The following is a 17,370-nucleotide window of genomic DNA, read 5'->3' on the forward strand; positions in this document are numbered from 1 at the left end:
GGAATAGCTCCGCTGATTTAAATCAAAAGATTAATAGAAGTTAAGCATTTTTTTCATTTTCATAGTAATTTTTTTCTCCAACAGCCACCACTGGCACCAGGCCAGGGTGATTTAAACATTGTTATAATTCCCGATTATAAAATTAGTGATTTAATGGAATCTGTCAGCTTTAGCTTATTTAAAATTAAAACATTTAAAGGCATTTTACATTTTTATCCTCTTGGTTAAGAGAAGGGTTTTGGAAGGACGTATACAAGATTTAATCCCATCCAACTTCATATTTAAGTAACTCGCATTTATTAGAATGACAAACTGAATTGGAAACAGAAAATTTTACCTTACAGCCGCATAAGTGCATGTATGCAGAAGGATGAGGCGCCCTTCCATGTGCAGTCCTGCAGACTCCAGTATATATTTTTACTCTGTCACGGTCCTGTTCTTAAAGCCACGTTTATTCATTTAACGTTCACATGGCCACGAGTTTGCTCTCGCGTGTTTTAACGACTGCTATAAAACGATTGGCAGTGCAGGAAATAGGGGCGCCGCTCCGCCTGGACGCTTTTCACCTGGTCCACATGTACACCTCGATTTCACTGTGGCCGCTTTACGTTGTAACGTCTCTAAAACGAGGTGCAGTTACACGGATCACGTAGTAAACGCACTCAAAGGAAATTCCAATGAGTTCTAAATTGGTCAGCGTGCTCAGCAATGGACCCTTTGAAATGTGTTCAGGTTCGCCACCACAGTTTGACGGCACTGCTTGTTAGAAAGTGCAGGCCCCGTGCTGACAGCGTGGCCGTGAAATATTACACTTCCTTCCGGTGGGTGCAAGTTCACCGTCTGCTGGAGAAACGGAAGCCTGCGTGTGCTCCTCTCGGCACACTTTTGACGTTCAAGCGGTGCAACATGGACTTCTACAACGGATTACAAAAGTCCGTGGTCAAAGTCACTATGATACGAGTGATTTCTCTCATTGAGTTGTCTTGTGAAATTATGCAAAGATTCTCGAGTTTATTTGCACAGAGTTATTCTATACCTGTAAACCCCTCCTCACCAGTGCCTGCCACCTTATTACAGACCAATTCCAACTTTTATTGGTCACTCCGTGTCCTACAAAGTACCATCACAAGGAAGAAACACAAAATACATTTTTGTTGCCCGTATCGAAACGGCTGTTCGCCGTATGGACCTAAAAACAAATTCCCTGTACAAGAATAGGGTAAACCGTGTAGGTTGACAGCTGTGGTTATTCCGTTCTGGTGTAAACCTAATGCAACTGTCATCAGCCAAGATCTTTTCCACTGATGGATGAAGCCCCCCCCGCCCCCCACATCGTGATTGTTGCACCATGCTTCACTGGTATATATAAAACATCTAAACCCGTCCAGAGGTTGCGTCTGCATACTGGGTATAGAAAAGCAATTCGCCGATTTCCTAACAGACATGGTTTATAGAGATCTATTTCTGCTTATATGCCTACGCTTTATTCAAGGCGCCAGTTTAATAGCCCAATGGGCTAACCAATACGCCACCGCTGTACCTCCAAACACACGCATATACGGAATATTTAATCAAGAGATGAACCCCTCTCGTATCAGCCACAATAAAGCTTCTTTCGGCAGAATACACAGCAGTAGATGTAAAAAAAAACCGCTGGACCGCCCACGTATTAAAGGCGCTAAGACAACGCAGCAGCCCACGTTTGATGTCACGGCGTAACCGCTCTCGGAACACACATCGCTTTCACGCGGCGCTCTGCAAAGCACTCCTCGACCGAAGAAAGCCTGTTAATACGCCGAGCGAATAATCTCAAACGAGTCCGCGGTCGTCCGCCCAACCACCCACCGCCCTCCCGGCCAACAACCCGCGCAGCATCGCCCAGGAGCTGTGCACGCTCCCCGCAGGCCGTCCACGTGCGAAGGGCCGCGTCGCGGGCGCCTCCCAGCTGTTTCCGGTCGGCGCGCGCGGCACTTCCGCCCCGCCCGGGCGCCATTTGCTCGACTTTGAGCGGGCGACGGCGAGGTCACCATAGTGGCCGCTCACCGTGGGGGCGGCGTTCCCGAGGAGACGACGGGAGGAAGGGGGGGGGGACAGAGACGGCGCTCTCCTTCGTCCGCGCGACCGTTCGAGCGCCGAGCGCATCTGGGGTCGGCCCGAGCGACGCCGTTGCCGAGGGCTTGGGGGTGGCGTGCGAGCGGAAAACGCCATCTGCCGATTTCAGCCTCCTCCTCCGTCTCCTCTTCCTCCTCTGCCGCCTCCCCTACCCAACATGGCGGAGGTGGTGACGTCACCTCGGGGGCGGGGGGGGGCTCGAGCGCGCATGCGCGTGGGGGGGGGGACTTATTTACGCCGTTCCGACGGTTCTAGCGGCGGCGCGCAATTGGCCGGCGGCGCGAGCACGTGATCCCGGTAAACAAAAAATGCAAATTGGAATTCGATTTTTGTTGTTGTAAAATGTAAATACGGTTAGCGCAACAATACGGAAAGTAACGTTTAAAAACAAACGATAAGTTAAGATTTTAAAAAATATATACTTTTGGCTGTTTTAGTGCGCGCGGGCTCGATCTCTGAAAATGGTGGCGCGCAGGGGGGCGGGGGTGATGGGTCGTGGCTCGCGGAGAGGAAGAGGGGGGAGGGGCTGGCGGGGGGAGGGGCTGGCGGGGGTAGGGGCTGGCGGGGGGAGGGGCTGGCGAGGGGAGGGGCTGGCGGGGGTAGGGGCTGGCGAGGGGAGGGGCTGGCGGGGGGAGGGGCTGGCGGGGGTAGGGGCAGGCGAGGGGAGGGGCTGGCGAGGGGAGGGGCTGGCGGGGGGGTTCACCAGCAGTCAGCCGCGCGCTCGTGTAGGGAGGGGGCACTTCGACTTCCGGGTTAGACCCCCGCCCCCCGCTCCCTTCATGCATCGGCTTTCGCGGCCCCGCCCCCCCTCCGGACCCCCCCCCCTCACCGCGCCCACGTGACCCGCAGCCAGTGTTTGGCGTGTGCGGCCGCCCGAGGTGACGTCACAGCCTCTCCCCTCAGACGAGGGGGACATCGTTACGAGCACTTGGCGGCTCAGCTTTTTACACAAATAATTTCTATTCGGCTTTATTAATAACGATTTTATTTCATTGAAAACATCCACGTCCCCATTTTCCCCCCGTTTATAGGCGGGGTGGTATTTTTTTTATGCGCATAACAAATTCCCGCTTTGCGTCGCCTCACGCGTGGCGCGCCGCTGACGGTGGCGGCTGCTACCCTCATTAACGGCGGCGGCGACGACGACGACGCTTGGGGCACTGGCCGAGGTGAGCCAAACCAGCCGCACTCACGTCCCCTAACCACGACACGGCACCCCCTGCTCTGTAACCGCCGCGCTCCGCACATCACGTACGTCCGGGCGGGCGGCGCGGGGCTGCGGAGTTCAACGCAGCGACGACGTCGGTCGTAGCTGCGTGGTGGTGGTCTTTCCCCTTTCAGCCATTCCCTTAGACGGTGTCGGTGGCGACGGGAGAGGCGAGGGAGAGAGGAGTCGCGCTTGCTTGTCGCGGGCTCGTAATCGTTGTACGTGTGGAACGCCTGAGCTCTCTCTTGGTGGTGGTTACGTGTAAACTGGCAGAATGTTGGCGGGTTGTTTGGGTGGTTGCGAGTCGCGGTGGTTGCCGCGCGGTTAATGGCGCAAACAACAGCAGCAGCAGCGGCGGCGGCAACGGGGGAGGGAGGAGGAGGAGGGAGTCGTTCACGGGGAAGGAAAAGTTGCCTCCGCCGTGCATGCCGCTCTTGCCCTCCCCTCCGTCAGTCCGTGTCTGTCGCTTGCGAGGGCAGCGAGGGCGGTCGATTGGCGATGGTTTGTGCGGAAGGTGATGGTGGATTGAAGCTGCTGATTTGCGGTGGTAGTTGGTGTGATAACTGTTAAGGATTCGTGGTGCCGCTGCGTGTGCCTGGTCGTGGTGGTTGGGTAGGGCTGGCGTGGTCTTGGTGTGAGGCAGCTGATGCTTGTTTTAGTGGTGCTTTTGGGAGGGCGGCTGTCATGGTGCTCTATGGCGTTTTAGGATGAACGGTGGTGCTGGGTTAGGGTTTTTTTTATTGTGTTTGTGGTGGTTTAGGCTGAACGCTTGTGCAAGGAGGTGAATGAAGGTCGAGATGCCGGTTATATGGTAGAGGTTTAGGAAGGTTGTAGTGGTGGTTGTGTTTGTTTTGGAAATCAGTGGTGGTTTGAGCTGGGTGTGGTAGATCGTTTAAGCTTTGGTGGTGATGATTGGCGTGGTTATGGTTTAGTTTGGATAATAACTCTTGAGCAATGGACACCGACAGCAGCCTTTACACTTCGACCCTTGCGCTCACTCGACCACCGTCGTCCGTCTTCCCGCCGGTGCCACCAGATATCAGATTTGCCATGTGCAGGCATCTTATTCTCTACAGCTGTCAATGAACCCCCAACCCCAAACGTGCGCAGGTCGTCTGGGAACTTCCCCTCCTGCTTCCCTGATTGCGCCTCTGGCTTGCCTGTATTCGACGTCAGGTTCTTTGTGGTTGGCCTCGGTGGAGCTGGACCCTTTATTTTTTTTGTTCTCTCTCGCGCTGTGTATAACTAACGTGCATGATGACTGCGCGTCTTGCGTGCGCGCGGTCCATCTCTTTTTATTAATAAATAAGCCGACTGGGGGTGAAGACGACGGGCCGGACGACGTCGTCACCGACGAAGCGGAGCGTGCATCCCTTATCGCAGGGACGGACGGCATCTTTTCGCCGTCCCTTGGCGAATATGTAGGAGCGTACAAAAGACACGGAACCGTCTCGCCTCGTCCCCCCTACCATCTCTCCCCGTAGCTGCGTCCTATCCCCTTTTAACCTCGCGCAGCAATTTCGACGGCGACACCAGTCGGTCAGAGGGGACCGCCTGCTCTCTCTCTCAATCCGGCGACGGACGCCCGCCTAGGTAGTGAAGCGAGCTTCAAGCCTCGTCAGCTCGCCTCTCGCTTTTTTTTCTTGCTATAGCTCTTCGCCTGAGTCGTGCCTCGGGGTTTTTTTTTGTTGTGTTCGCCCTCCCTCTGGCGAGCCCGCTCGCCCGGGCAGTGCAGCTCGTGCTTGTTGGCGAGGAATGCTGGGCTGAGGATGAAATGGCGCCCGCCTCGCATAGCTCAGCCCTCGCCGTTTTCTGCACATGGCCAGCAGTGTGTGGACCGCTCGTCCCCTGATTTCCCTCTCACGAGTGCTTTGTGCGCGTGGAGTGTCTCGTACACGTTTTGTGTCTGCGTGGTAGTGCGTGCGTGCCTGTATTGATGTTTCAAGTAGTGTTACTGTATTGTGTTCCCCATAATTAAAGTAGGCGACCCACATCCCATGCCTTAACTTAGCACGTAAACAGCGAAGTGCTGTCAGAGTGCTGTTCTTGTACTGTGCGTTTAGATTCCATTAATGTATATTGAATTAATTGCATCTGCATTGCCTTTTTCAAGTCTGTTCAGATACCTTCACGTTACACTGTTCCATCTCTGGCGCCGTTTTTTGGGTAGCAGCAAGGATATAGTTGTAGGTTGATGGTTGTGGTTACGCGTTTAGTGTATTTTACTCTACATGTACTTTGATGTTTCTCTGTGTGCAGTAAGTAGGGTGTGCTCAGGGCCAGCGTGAAAGTAGAGAGTCCACGCGTGCTGGGGTTACCGCTGGTTTCTATGCCATATTTACTCAACTTGTTTACTTGCAAACATTTTGATGACCTTCACTCAGCAGGAAGGTCTTGGGTTAGAAGTTGTGCTTCCACCCATATCACGTTAAAATGATGTGCTCACAGGAGAAATAATGCATTTTTTGGTTATCAGAATGATATAAGTATCATCGGTATTGTTGCAGGTGCCATTTAGATTGCGTTAATTTATTATTACGATACTTTACATTCTGTTGACGGCACGTTCTGTGCTTCTACTTCCTTATTGCAGGCTCAGCTGTGACGTGGGTGGCTCCAGACGGTGTACCTGCCGTGAAGACGCCACGATGAAGGCAAGGACGATCTTCCATAGCTGTTGTGGCCGTGTGCTTGAATGCGATGTCACTGTGTGTCCCTAGTTCAGGGACTTCACTTCTTTGAATCACCCCCAGGTGTAAGTTGGCGGCACAGAAGGCTGAAGGAAAAATCCTGCTTATGAACTTGAGTTATTGCAATAATTAATGGTCGCATCATGTTTTAGTTTCCACTTCAGACAGCGCACCGTGATTACCGCAGAAGTAATGAACAGTTCTGTAAATTGAACGGTGTGGAACTGGCACAGTGGTAAGAGTGCTGGACCACTATGCTTTCAGTAATTAACCCTACCAAGTTGTAAAATAATTATTGCTGGAATGGTCTAGCAGATGCACGTCAACAACATGACTTGGTCAGCTACGCCAATAATTAAGAACTACAACGTGCCACTCATGTGTTTGTTACATTAAATTAAACTCCTGTAACATGCTGCATGCTTCCACAGTCCTTTGAGATGAAATTGAAATATCCTGTCTATCTGGTGTTGAAATTTAGGTCCCAGCATCACTGTTTCGCTGATCTAACATTTCACGAGCGAGACGGTGCTTACAAACTTGCTATCAGTGTAGCATTAGGTCTAGGAGCATTGTGCCTCAAGAGTTCTGCCCATTAAATCTCTGTTTTCTTGTCTCTATTAATCACTTTGCTTAGATTCTAATAAAGCTAAATTTAAATCAGACCGAAGTTAAACTAGTCATAGCATATCCTTGTTAGTTTAACTCTTCTTAGTGATTAGATATTTTTCAAGTGATAATTGTATCAATTTGTCAGTGGCATAAGCAGTGCCTATAATACATCATGTTGCATTTTAAAGTATACTTTTTCACATGTGTAAGCTTTTGATTGTCAACTCCTAATTGTGGTTTGTTGCTTACGTCGTAAAATATTTCCAGGCAGATGACTTTGCTCCACATCTGTACATTGCAAATGGTTGCTGCAATGTGGCTGTCAGTTTTAATAGAATGCTTATTTTATACTTCTAAAAAGTGTAAAATAATAACTTGCAGCTTGCAACATTTGTTTAAACCTCTTAGAAAGAACACATTTTTCAATGTCTGTGCAGACACGGTCGAACTTTGGCTGCGTACATATTTGGCCATCCGTATTGTCACTCATTTAGATTGTTTATTTTGTGAACACAGTCACTTGGTAATTTAGAACAATATACTTCATAAAATAGCTGTTCCAGAATGTCAGAAAAAGGGACGTACCGATCTTTTTTATTGTGCTTTTTCTTAGAAAATGATCTAAGTACCTTTAATCAGCTTCTTTTGTTTTCTTATAGGTGCAGCTTTCTAAAGTAGTGCTTCTCAAAATGCATCACAAAATGCCCATTAAATGACTGTTTTTTTTATGTGGAGTGCTGTATTGTGGAGTTGGAAAGTGCATTGTATTGCACATGATGACAAATACTAAAAATCATATTCTTTCATAGTTCTTTGAATATTGCTTAAATATGCAACTCAGGCATGAGTAGCAGAGACAAGTTGGTGTGTTGTGTAACGGGACGTTGCATGCTTGAGGTCTTTTCACACGTGAATGTCTTGTGTCTTTATGAAGTTGGCAGATGAGCCCGCCTACCTAACAGTGGGCACCGATGTGAGTGCCAAGTACCGTGGTGCCTTCTGCGAAGCCAAGATCAAGCTGGTGAAACGGCTCCTGAAGCTGAAGGTAAATTGGGATGGTTTGCGTTGTCTGGACAGACCAGGAATGACAGCCTAGGGCTTTAATGAAACATCACAATTGCTTGAACGTAGCGTCGGCGATGCAGGATTATCATGCACACTTTATTTTATGAGGCAGTCGACCAGAGTTGCATACACATTTGGTTGCATACAATTTAAATATGGGATAAAAAGGGTAATAGTTTTCTTATATTTAATAGAAATCACCTTTGCAGCATTGTGGCTTCAAAGTTATATGAATAGGCATGTGCCTTTAATTGTTCCAAATGCTGAAATATCATATATCATAATATATGCATTTTGACAAATACTTAAAATCAATTTCTTTAATTGTTCGAATATTGATCAATCTGCAACTCAGGCATGAGTAGCAGAGACACTTTGGTGTCTATCGTATATTATGATAATCACTCATTTCGTGTGAGTCGGACAACCGTCAGGATTGTCTTAGCCCGCTTTTACGATGGAGTAAAAAATACATGTCATCTTCCGTGCACTATCTAATGCATCTGCGTCTGTGCCAAACTTCCGAAAATGTAGAATGTTGAGCTCTGGTGGGACTGCTTATAAGTTGTACAGTAGCAAACTCAGGTGACAGCTATTTGATCAAGTATGCTGTGATTTTCATTTTACTCAAATCAGAAACATTCATGGCAACAAAGTGTTCTCTTTTCTTTATGTTCACTTAGGGGTAAGAGGGAAATGTGTAAAAAAAACATCTCCTGGTGATGGGTGGTGTAGTTTATTTTTTTCCAACCCACTACTGTTTTCAGGAAATTGGTTAGCATTAGTCTAAAGCAGTATTGTGGTTATCGTTGATTTGACCATTCCATCGATCCTAGGATAAGGTTTTAAGGTAGTTTAGTTGAGGTAACAGTAAAAGTCCTTGATCTTTAAGAAATTATTGATAAGTTCTCAAACTAATGAAGCCATAGAAAGGGCTATGAAAGCGAAGCAGAAATTATTTTGTGTGGATGAAGTGGAAGAGCGTGGGAGGATGCAGGCTATATTGAAGGGACACAGAAAGCAAATCAGAGATAAGCTGTTATGGGATTTGGACTACTTCTTGGCAGAAGCAAGCTGGGGGAGATGGAAGATGCTGACAGCAAGAGGGACAGCAATATGTTATTCTTGATGGTGAGTCGATTGCATTAAGAAGATGTCGAAGAGTATAGGACTGGAACCAGTTCGCATAGTGGGGTAGAACAATTGAGGGTGTATATGATGCATTGTTCATCCAGCTGTTGAACAGGAAACAATCTATCGTATCAACAGAATCATTTGGGGACATTGGGCATAGGAAGGGAAGCTTCTGTGCAGAATTGAAAGATGATATAAGAAATTGAGAAGCAGGTAAGACGAGAAAATTTTGAAACAGTGAAGCAGATAAAATCAAAATACAGCAGAGACTGTGGCATTACTTTTGAAATGCTGATAGAAAGGGAATATAGCACGTTGGAGGAGTCGAACAAGGTTATATAGCTGCCTGGACGAGGGAATAGCTGTCACAGGACTGGAAGAAGGCAATCATACCACAATGTAATTTGGATAGAAAGGAGTGCAGTCACTAATTACTCGAGGGGGATAACTGATGAGCATTCCAGGTCAGGTATTTACCAGAATATTGCCAAATAGAATAACGCTAGAATATACACTTCATGGAAAATGAGTCACTTAAATCATGGAGGGGACAACTGATAAAGTAGAGTTAAGATTATGGGGGAGGACCTTTGGATTTCCTTTCGAGATTTTAAGCTAATTCATGATGCCGTCTGCGAACTGCTGGGCTGTAATGGTATTCTCCATAAGATAATTCGGATGATTTAAAACTTGTATGACAGGTCTTAATCCTGGTTGTGAATAGGTGATGAGACATTAGAGGGATTTGGGTTAGGACAGTTGTTGGCAAAGGTTGTGTATTCTCACCAACATTGTGTAATGTTGTGCTTGACCATACATTTACAAACACCATGAAGAGTGTTAGGAGTGTATAAAACCCAGGATTCCACACAGGTAATATGAATGTGCAATACTTTGGTGTATGCACATAATGCAGGTCCGTTGATGAGGACCTTGGCTTGAGCCATACGGTCTGGACACTGAAGTCTTAAAAGCAAGGTTTCCTGAAACAAAATTTATGTAATTGGAAATGGGGTGCCTGTATTAGGATCTCAAGCCATATTCGGATGAGAGAAAGGTGATGTGGTCGTGGACTACTTATGCACTCATAGGTCAGAGTGTGAAAAGGGGTATTTGAGGTGGGAGTGCACTCTGCATTAGAATGTGGATAGGAGATGTATTGGAACACAGGTGTCTGCTTTTCTGGCAAGACAGGATAATGCAGAAGTACAGAAGAGAACATGGCAGGTAAGCGTTGTAGATGTGTTGAATTTAAATCAAACGTTGGTCTAGTTGGTCAAAAGCTCCACCAATCTACTTACAGGTCACATTCAAGCATGACCATTCGACGCAGTTGGTGCAAGATGATCAGGTGAAGGGTTCAATTCGGGTAAGTGCTCGCACAACTGCACACATGAGTTCACGGCCACTGCTCTTTTAATTATGAACTTGGAGGAAGGCTGGAATTCTGGTGCTGCATTACTGTGCCCTGTAAATGTTGAGCCAAGTCTTTTGCCAAGAGTAAATCATCAGTGGTGGCATCTTTGTTTTTTTATTGTCAAAAACATATTTTCCTCTGGGATCTTCAAGGGCTTTGTGACATTTACAATAATGTCTTTGGAAAAAGTTGTCTTTTTAGAAAATGTACTGCCATTTGGAAAAAAAAAATATTTAATGATTTTGTTTGTATCTCAAAATGGAGTTTGTTGACGAAAATTTACTTTTGCCAGTTTTTATTCTTTTTGTCAGTATAAAATTACCTTCAAGACTTTTTTTCCTGACCCAGCATGACACCTGTGTATAGCTATAGATTGTGTTACATTTTTTAGGGTAAACTTGGACATATGCAGTGATGTGTTTTGTAGAAATGTTATTTCACTGTCACTTGCACCTTCAAGACCATGTTTGTGGCACTGTTTTAACGCAGTGCTGAAGCAGGTGAATCTGTAACCTCTTGCCCTTCTCATTTTGAATTTATGTTATCTGTGTCGCTGCCTATTAGGCGGTACTTGAGAAAGAAGGATCTCTGTTAAGGTGCCTCTGTTTGGAATGTTTAATTGTCCTTTAGGTTGGTGCTCTTGTGGAGGTCAAGGTGAATGAGGGAACTACTTTCCAGGAGGCTGTGATAAACAAAATAACAGATGCCAGCTGGTACACAGTCGGTGAGTGTCACTCTTACATCCTTCCTAAAGGTGGATGTCATTAGCACAACATTGTGTGTGTGTGTAAAATACTGCCTTTTAATACAGTAATTTCATTTTCGAATACATTTTGTGAAATATCTATGAAAGGCGCCTCCATTTTGATAGAATATTCATATGTATAAACCAGCACAAATGTAAATGCAACCACATGTTAGACATGTGAGCTTACACCCATGTGCTCATGTTATAACACACGTTCAAATCACACTTGTAGAGATATTGTTACAAAAAATATATGAAAACACGTTTGTAAATGCTTCATTGTATATCTTGCTTATTCTGTGTGGTAAGGTTTTGTAGTTCATATTATGCATGGATGTAGTGTTTCCCAGGCATAGCAATAAGTAGTCTATCAAAAATATACACCCTTAAAATAGCAATTATACATTTAACAGAATGCAAATAATCAGTTGATGACTTTTTTTACAAAGTTATTTCTATAAAATGTGTATTTGAGCATGTGTGTGCAAATGTTTGACGTCTACTGCGCAAAGGTTGTGGCAATTATACTTATTGACTTGAGTTGCTCTTCTGTTTGTTGTTGTGAACATGTTTTATATAATTTAATATCATTGGGAAATGTGCCATATTTCTCAAACACAGTTGCAAAATACAAATCTGGTTTCAGAATGCCTGTAGTTATACAATTTAGTGGCATTTTTATAATTTGCTTGACATTTCATTGTCTAAGGGTTACATTTTTAACAATAGTTTTTGTTACTTTTTTATAGTATTCTGAAATATTTGGTAATAGGAATGCAGCATGCCCAAGCCCACATCTTTACCATAGTTCATTGTTAACTTTTTTATATTTCCATCGTCTTTCATGCATCAAGTATTTACTTGTTGCAGTCAGAAGACTCCCCATTAATAGTACATCACAGTGCTCTCTAACCACTGGAGGCATTTGGGAAATATACATTGATGAAAATGACAGGTTAAAAAAATTCAGTGATTAATTATAACCCTATTTGTATTAACTAGTGCTCAATTTATCAGTTTTGCCTGCATTTGCTGCAATATTTCACAGTTTCCATGCTCAGTGTCATCATATAAGTTCAGTGCTTGGTACACTGAGGACAAGTGATGATGGTAATGCAGTAAGTGGTGATGCAAACCTAATGGAGATTAAATGACCTGGCCTATTGATAACGCCACCCAAAGCAGAGGACCAAATTAATGTAATTTGCAAATGTTGACGGTAAGCGGCTTTTGCGAGCTGTGTTGGTTGATAAGTGATAGTTGCAGTTTTTAGCGCACATCCTTTTGATGTGTGCAAATGCTCAGCAATAAAATGATCATGTTAAGCTGCACAGGTTGACAAGTGTCAAATTAACAAGCTACTAAGCTCCTACATAGAAGGCGTCTCCATTTTGTTATGGGATTCAACTGTACAAAGAATAGTGATTTGAGGTGTGCAAGAATAACCCCATGTGTGCTCACATTCTGGTGCGCACAAGCTAAGCATGCTGGTATGCAGCACATTTATATTTTAAATAAACACTTTTTGATAGTATTTCATTGCCAGTCTTACAAAATTATGCAGATGTAGGCATTGGTATTGGTAAGCTGTGGTAAGTTTAATAGTGACTGGCTTCAGAGGTTTATAGTTTTAATAAAAAAACAATGAAGTATCCTTGCAAGTATAGATGGACGATTTTCTGGGCTCTTGCAAATAATGCAACCTTCAAGACTAGCTGAAAATGCTGCCTTGTCAAAGCTTGCTTTGTTGACAAAAAGGCTTCATTGCAACCATGTGAAATCTCCCTTGATGATTTCCTGGCTGTTTGGAAGCCCAACAGTGATATACCAATTAACATGTACATATCAAGCTATTGGAGGATGTTGGCTTGCAAAATGAAATCGGAGTTCTTTTAGGGCTTGCAACACAATGAAGACACCTTTAAACATAATCGTCTAATCTTATGTGCCGTCATTTTTGTTAAAAATGCTGTTCTGCTGAAGGGGATGCAGATGTCTAACTGCTCGGTGCTTATTTAAATTGGATAGTTAACTTAATCGTCTTGCTGGTATGGTTGTAATTTTTATATATATTATACGGTATTTTTATTTTTGGAATGCAGTTCTCAATGTTGGCACACTAAAATGTATGGGCTTTACAGATAACTAGCATTGTAACCCAAGAAGGAAGTTGCTAAACCACTTTAGCCCTTGAAAAAAGAATAGGCATTACACGTCCAGGCAATAATAACTGTTAAGATTTTTAAACACCTATTCCAAAGCATCAAGGCTGCATTAACCACACATGCTTTTGCTAAAAAATGCAAACAAACACTTTGATAAAGTATGCATTGTCCTTTGAACTGATTGGCCGACACCAGGGTCCCATAGACACTTTAGCCCTTGTCTAAATACGTACCTGAAATACTTAGTTGTATTTATATCAACAAATATAAAATCAGTGCTTTTCAGTGAAGCCTTCCAAAGATGTGCAGGGCATGGTCACGGCGGTATGAAATTAATGTTCTGTATTAATCAAATCTGTGTACCAAAAGGCTTTGTTTGGCTCTTTTGGTTAACCTTGCTGTTGGGTTACACACCCAAGAACAAACCTAGTTTTCTGCAGATTGCTGCTAACACTTGCACCACGTGGTAGTTTCCTTTGGTATCCGCAGATATAGTCTGCTTTTACGGAGTGAACTGGTTTTTATATTAGGATGTTTTTTTCTTTCTGCCTTGCTCATACATTTTAAGCAATTAAGTTATTTTTCACTTGAGTAAATTATTCAGATTTTTGCTGTTGCACACTTCTAGAGAAAATGAAATACATGGGTATTTCAACATGGTAAAATTGTTGGTTTGTGAACAATGATTGATGATGCTGATCTGATTGGGTGTAATTTCCAGTATTTATTGGATGTCTTTTAATTGTCATTGTGAAGTTATGATTTTATTCAGAAGTACATTTTTTCACCATGTCATGATACATTTGTGGATGCGGGGTTTCCATGGACCAGCAGGTTTCCTCTGAACCAATCACAAAATCAAAATTGAAAATAGTTAATGTGCATACACATGATATGATGCATGTATCATAAGTGTAATAATTGATATTCATCAATTTGTCAATTAATAGTACAAATAGTGTTTTGGGTTTTAAGTAGTAGCCAAATAATACATTTATTTCTCACTATATCGGGAATGTTGGTCCATTGTGATGCAATGTCAAGTTCTACTACCTCAATGTGTAGCAACTGTTGCAAAGGAATTACATGATGATGTTGGTGTAAGATGTATAGGAACTCAAAGCAATAATCAGAATCGCTACTATGAAGACCTTGGGGGAATATTACTGGCTTCCTGGTGACAAATGCTTGGTATTTTTAAAGATGATCTTGGCAGACTTAACAGGACATGGGCAGGTCCCTAGTGTGAAACACAAAGCACACATCCATGCTGCATCACTTGTTTTAAACTACCACAAAGCAACCTGTTGGATTCAACAACAAAATTGTCGGTCCATTTTTATAGGACGTTAGACTGAAGTACTGACCTCCCAGATGAGTGATGTCTGCAGTTGGTTACTGCTCTGTTGTTTTGCCATTTTCAAATTGAGCAACTGCTTTGAGAAGTTAGTTTTACTGCCACAGTGTGTGTTGTGTATTTGTGGTGGGAAGTGTACTGGCAGGAAAGCTAGGTCAGAAATATGTGCCCTTATAAGGTGTGTTATGTGCATGTCCTTTGACAGTGTTTGACGATGGCGATGAGAAGACCCTGCGGAGGTCGTCACTCTGCCTCAAGGGCGAGAGACACTTTGCCGAGAGCGAGGTAGGTGGGCGGTTGCATATAGTCACATCAGCGTAGCATCGCTTCTCGCTTTGCAAACAGTTAAGCAGCGAAGCTTCGTTACCTGGTCCGGTGGCCCGCTCAGAGCTAATGTGCATTTCCTGTCCTACTGAGCATTTTTTAAAATAAATTGTTCCCGACATCGTCATGAATATTTAACAACCCTGATGTGTGAATTAAAGTTATTGGGCGAAGCGCAATTTTCTCAAACGGAGGAATGGCGCGATGACCGTTGTGCTATAGCTTCTTCGGCAAATACCAACTGCAAGTGTTTTGGGTAGTGTATTCTACTCCTGTAATTGCCTGACTATTCAATTTCAAAATTAGGCAAACCACAAAGAAATCTAAGTCACTGGATGAGTTTAAAGTGTAACAGAAAATGTTCACATGATGTGAAAAAGATTGTGAATATATTGGTTCGAAAATTGTAGGATTTATTCTTCAATTTTGGACGTGCACTAACTTGTGTGGATAATTGCTTTTAATTGCACCATTCCATTCTGTAATGTTTTTGGCAGACACATTCTGGTCAAAGGTGGTGTTAACAGTTTAGTAGTGACATTTATAAAAGTGTTTGCTTTATTCCCTCCATTACCACCCCATCATCCCTGATATCTGAAGACCCTGGACCACCTGCCTCTGTCAAACCCAGAACACTTTGGCACTCCGGTCATGGGAAAGAAGTCGAATCGTGGCCGACGCTCCAGCCCTGTTGTGTAAGTTAACTAATTTTGTTTATTCCTGTGAATCGGATTCCTTTTATGATCAGGGCAGTTTATACAGGTATGATGACGGGCGATGACAATACACAATTCTGCGTGTTTTATTGACTTTGTTAATTTTGGGTTTCAGAATTGGCAGTTGAATGTGTTTTTTTTTATTCAGCAGTGGTTGGGCATAAATTGGTAGCAATATTCATAGGTTGAATATGGTTTATTGTCTCAACCAAAGTGGTCCTATTGGATAAGTCGGCCTATTTTTTTATTTATTTATTCCTTGGCTTTTTCACTTATGCGTTCATCGTTGTCGAGCACTATTGGTGATCTCCCTTTGCTTGAGTTTGGATAAACTGCACATGTGAAATCCCAATCAAGCTGACAACGTTTGGAAGCCAGTTTGTCTTTTTTAATCTTATTTTTCCTTCAAGTGCCTATTGCAGAATTGTCTTAGGATGTTTATTAAATAATTATGTTTAAATATTGTGACAGCTGTGCGGACGTGTTTTATAAATGACTAGAAAGGCTCCATTCAGACAAAAAGGCCTTACCTTCACGTTAATTTGGCAAAAAGGAACAGACCTGAATGTTCTTCTTTGGTTCTTTCGGTAAAGTCACGTAGAATGAGACTAAAATAATAAAATAACACAATAAAATTCTCACGACGGTGCTGTCGTGAGAATTTTATTGTGTTATTTTGTTATTTTATTCTCATTCTACGTGACTTTACCGAAAGAACCAAAGAAGATGAATCCTTGCAGTCACGAAAGCTTCAAATCGAAAGACCTCAATGTTGTTTGCTTTTATAGTCATTAACATTTTTGACATCCAGTGGATGTATTTTTTGTAAATAATTTTAATTCTAATATGTAATTGGTTTCACTTTCATCCCCACATCTCCTGTAATGTGAAGAATTCATACTTGTGTGTCATCCAAAATGAACCTCTTGGCATGCACAATATTGACTGGAGTTGAGGAATAAACTCGCCTATCACATCTATCCTCATCACAAATGTGCTCGTATCCTGCTTACAGATGTTCAACCCAAATTGTAAACATTGCCTTGATTCATTAGGCTGTCACCATGTTGCACCTATATTTGATACATATCTCTCGTCTTAACATTCTCATGGATAAAACTGCATTTTTCTCCTGTTGTAATGTGCAGTACCCCACGATCTTTGATCATCGAATTCAACTACCATCTTTTGGCAAAATCTCGTAACAAAAATATGGCCAGTGAGGATCCAGGATAATCAATATTCACTATGTATATATACAGTGAGGGGAAAAAAGTATTTGATCCCCTGCTGATTTTATACGTTTGCCCACTGACAAAGAAATGATCAGTCTATAATTTTAATGGTAGGTTTATTTGAACAGTGAGACAGAATAACAAGAAAATCCAGAAAAACGCATGCCAAAAATGTTATAAATTGATTTGCATTTTAATGAGGGAAATAAGTATTTGACCCCCTCTCATACAGAAATATTTCTGGCTCCCAGGTGTCTTTTATACAGGTAACGAGCTGAGATTAGGAGCACACTCTTAAAGGGAGTGCTCCTAATCTCAGCTTGTTACCTATATAAAAGACACCTGTCAACAGAAGCAATCAATCAGATTCCAAACTCTCCACCATGGCCAAGACCAAAGAGCTCTCCAAGGATGTCAGGGACAAGATTGTAGACCTACACAAGGCAGGAATGGGCTACAAGACCATTGCCAAGCAGCTTGGTGAGAAGGTGACAACAGTTGGTGCGATTATTTGCAAATGGAAGAAATACAAAAGAACTGTCAATCTCCCTCGGCCTGGGGCTCCATGCAAGATCTCACCTTGTGGAG

At 43.5% G+C, this 17,370-nt stretch overlaps 1 protein-coding gene across 5 annotated transcripts in view; it reads left to right on the top strand.

Moving 5' to 3' along the window:
- The first annotated feature begins 2,929 nt into the window (after window positions 1-2,929).
- The window catches only part of ARID4A (AT-rich interaction domain 4A), a 35,694-nt gene continuing 21,253 nt past the window's right edge, over window positions 2,930-17,370 (top strand). For 3 of the 5 annotated variants that reach the window (XM_032948392.2, XM_076063764.1, XM_076063781.1), the window contains exons 1-7: window positions 2,930-3,281; window positions 5,913-5,973; window positions 7,556-7,666; window positions 10,124-10,189; window positions 10,868-10,961; window positions 14,713-14,792; window positions 15,432-15,526. In XM_032948392.2, the coding sequence (XP_032804283.1) occupies window positions 5,968-5,973; window positions 7,556-7,666; window positions 10,124-10,189; window positions 10,868-10,961; window positions 14,713-14,792; window positions 15,432-15,526 (452 nt within the window). In that variant the 5' untranslated portion in view covers window positions 2,930-3,281; window positions 5,913-5,967. The remainder of the gene's footprint in view (window positions 3,282-5,912; window positions 5,974-7,555; window positions 7,667-10,123; window positions 10,190-10,867; window positions 10,962-14,712; window positions 14,793-15,431; window positions 15,527-17,370) is intronic. The other 2 variants (XM_076063792.1, XM_076063773.1) reach the window with 1 other exon arrangement.

This window comes from Petromyzon marinus, chromosome 6 (genome assembly GCF_048934315.1).
Source record: "Petromyzon marinus isolate PM22_M1 ecotype Great Lakes invasive population chromosome 6, UKy_Petmar_22M1.pri1.0, whole genome shotgun sequence".
Taxonomy (NCBI): Eukaryota; Metazoa; Chordata; class Hyperoartia; order Petromyzontiformes; family Petromyzontidae; genus Petromyzon; species Petromyzon marinus.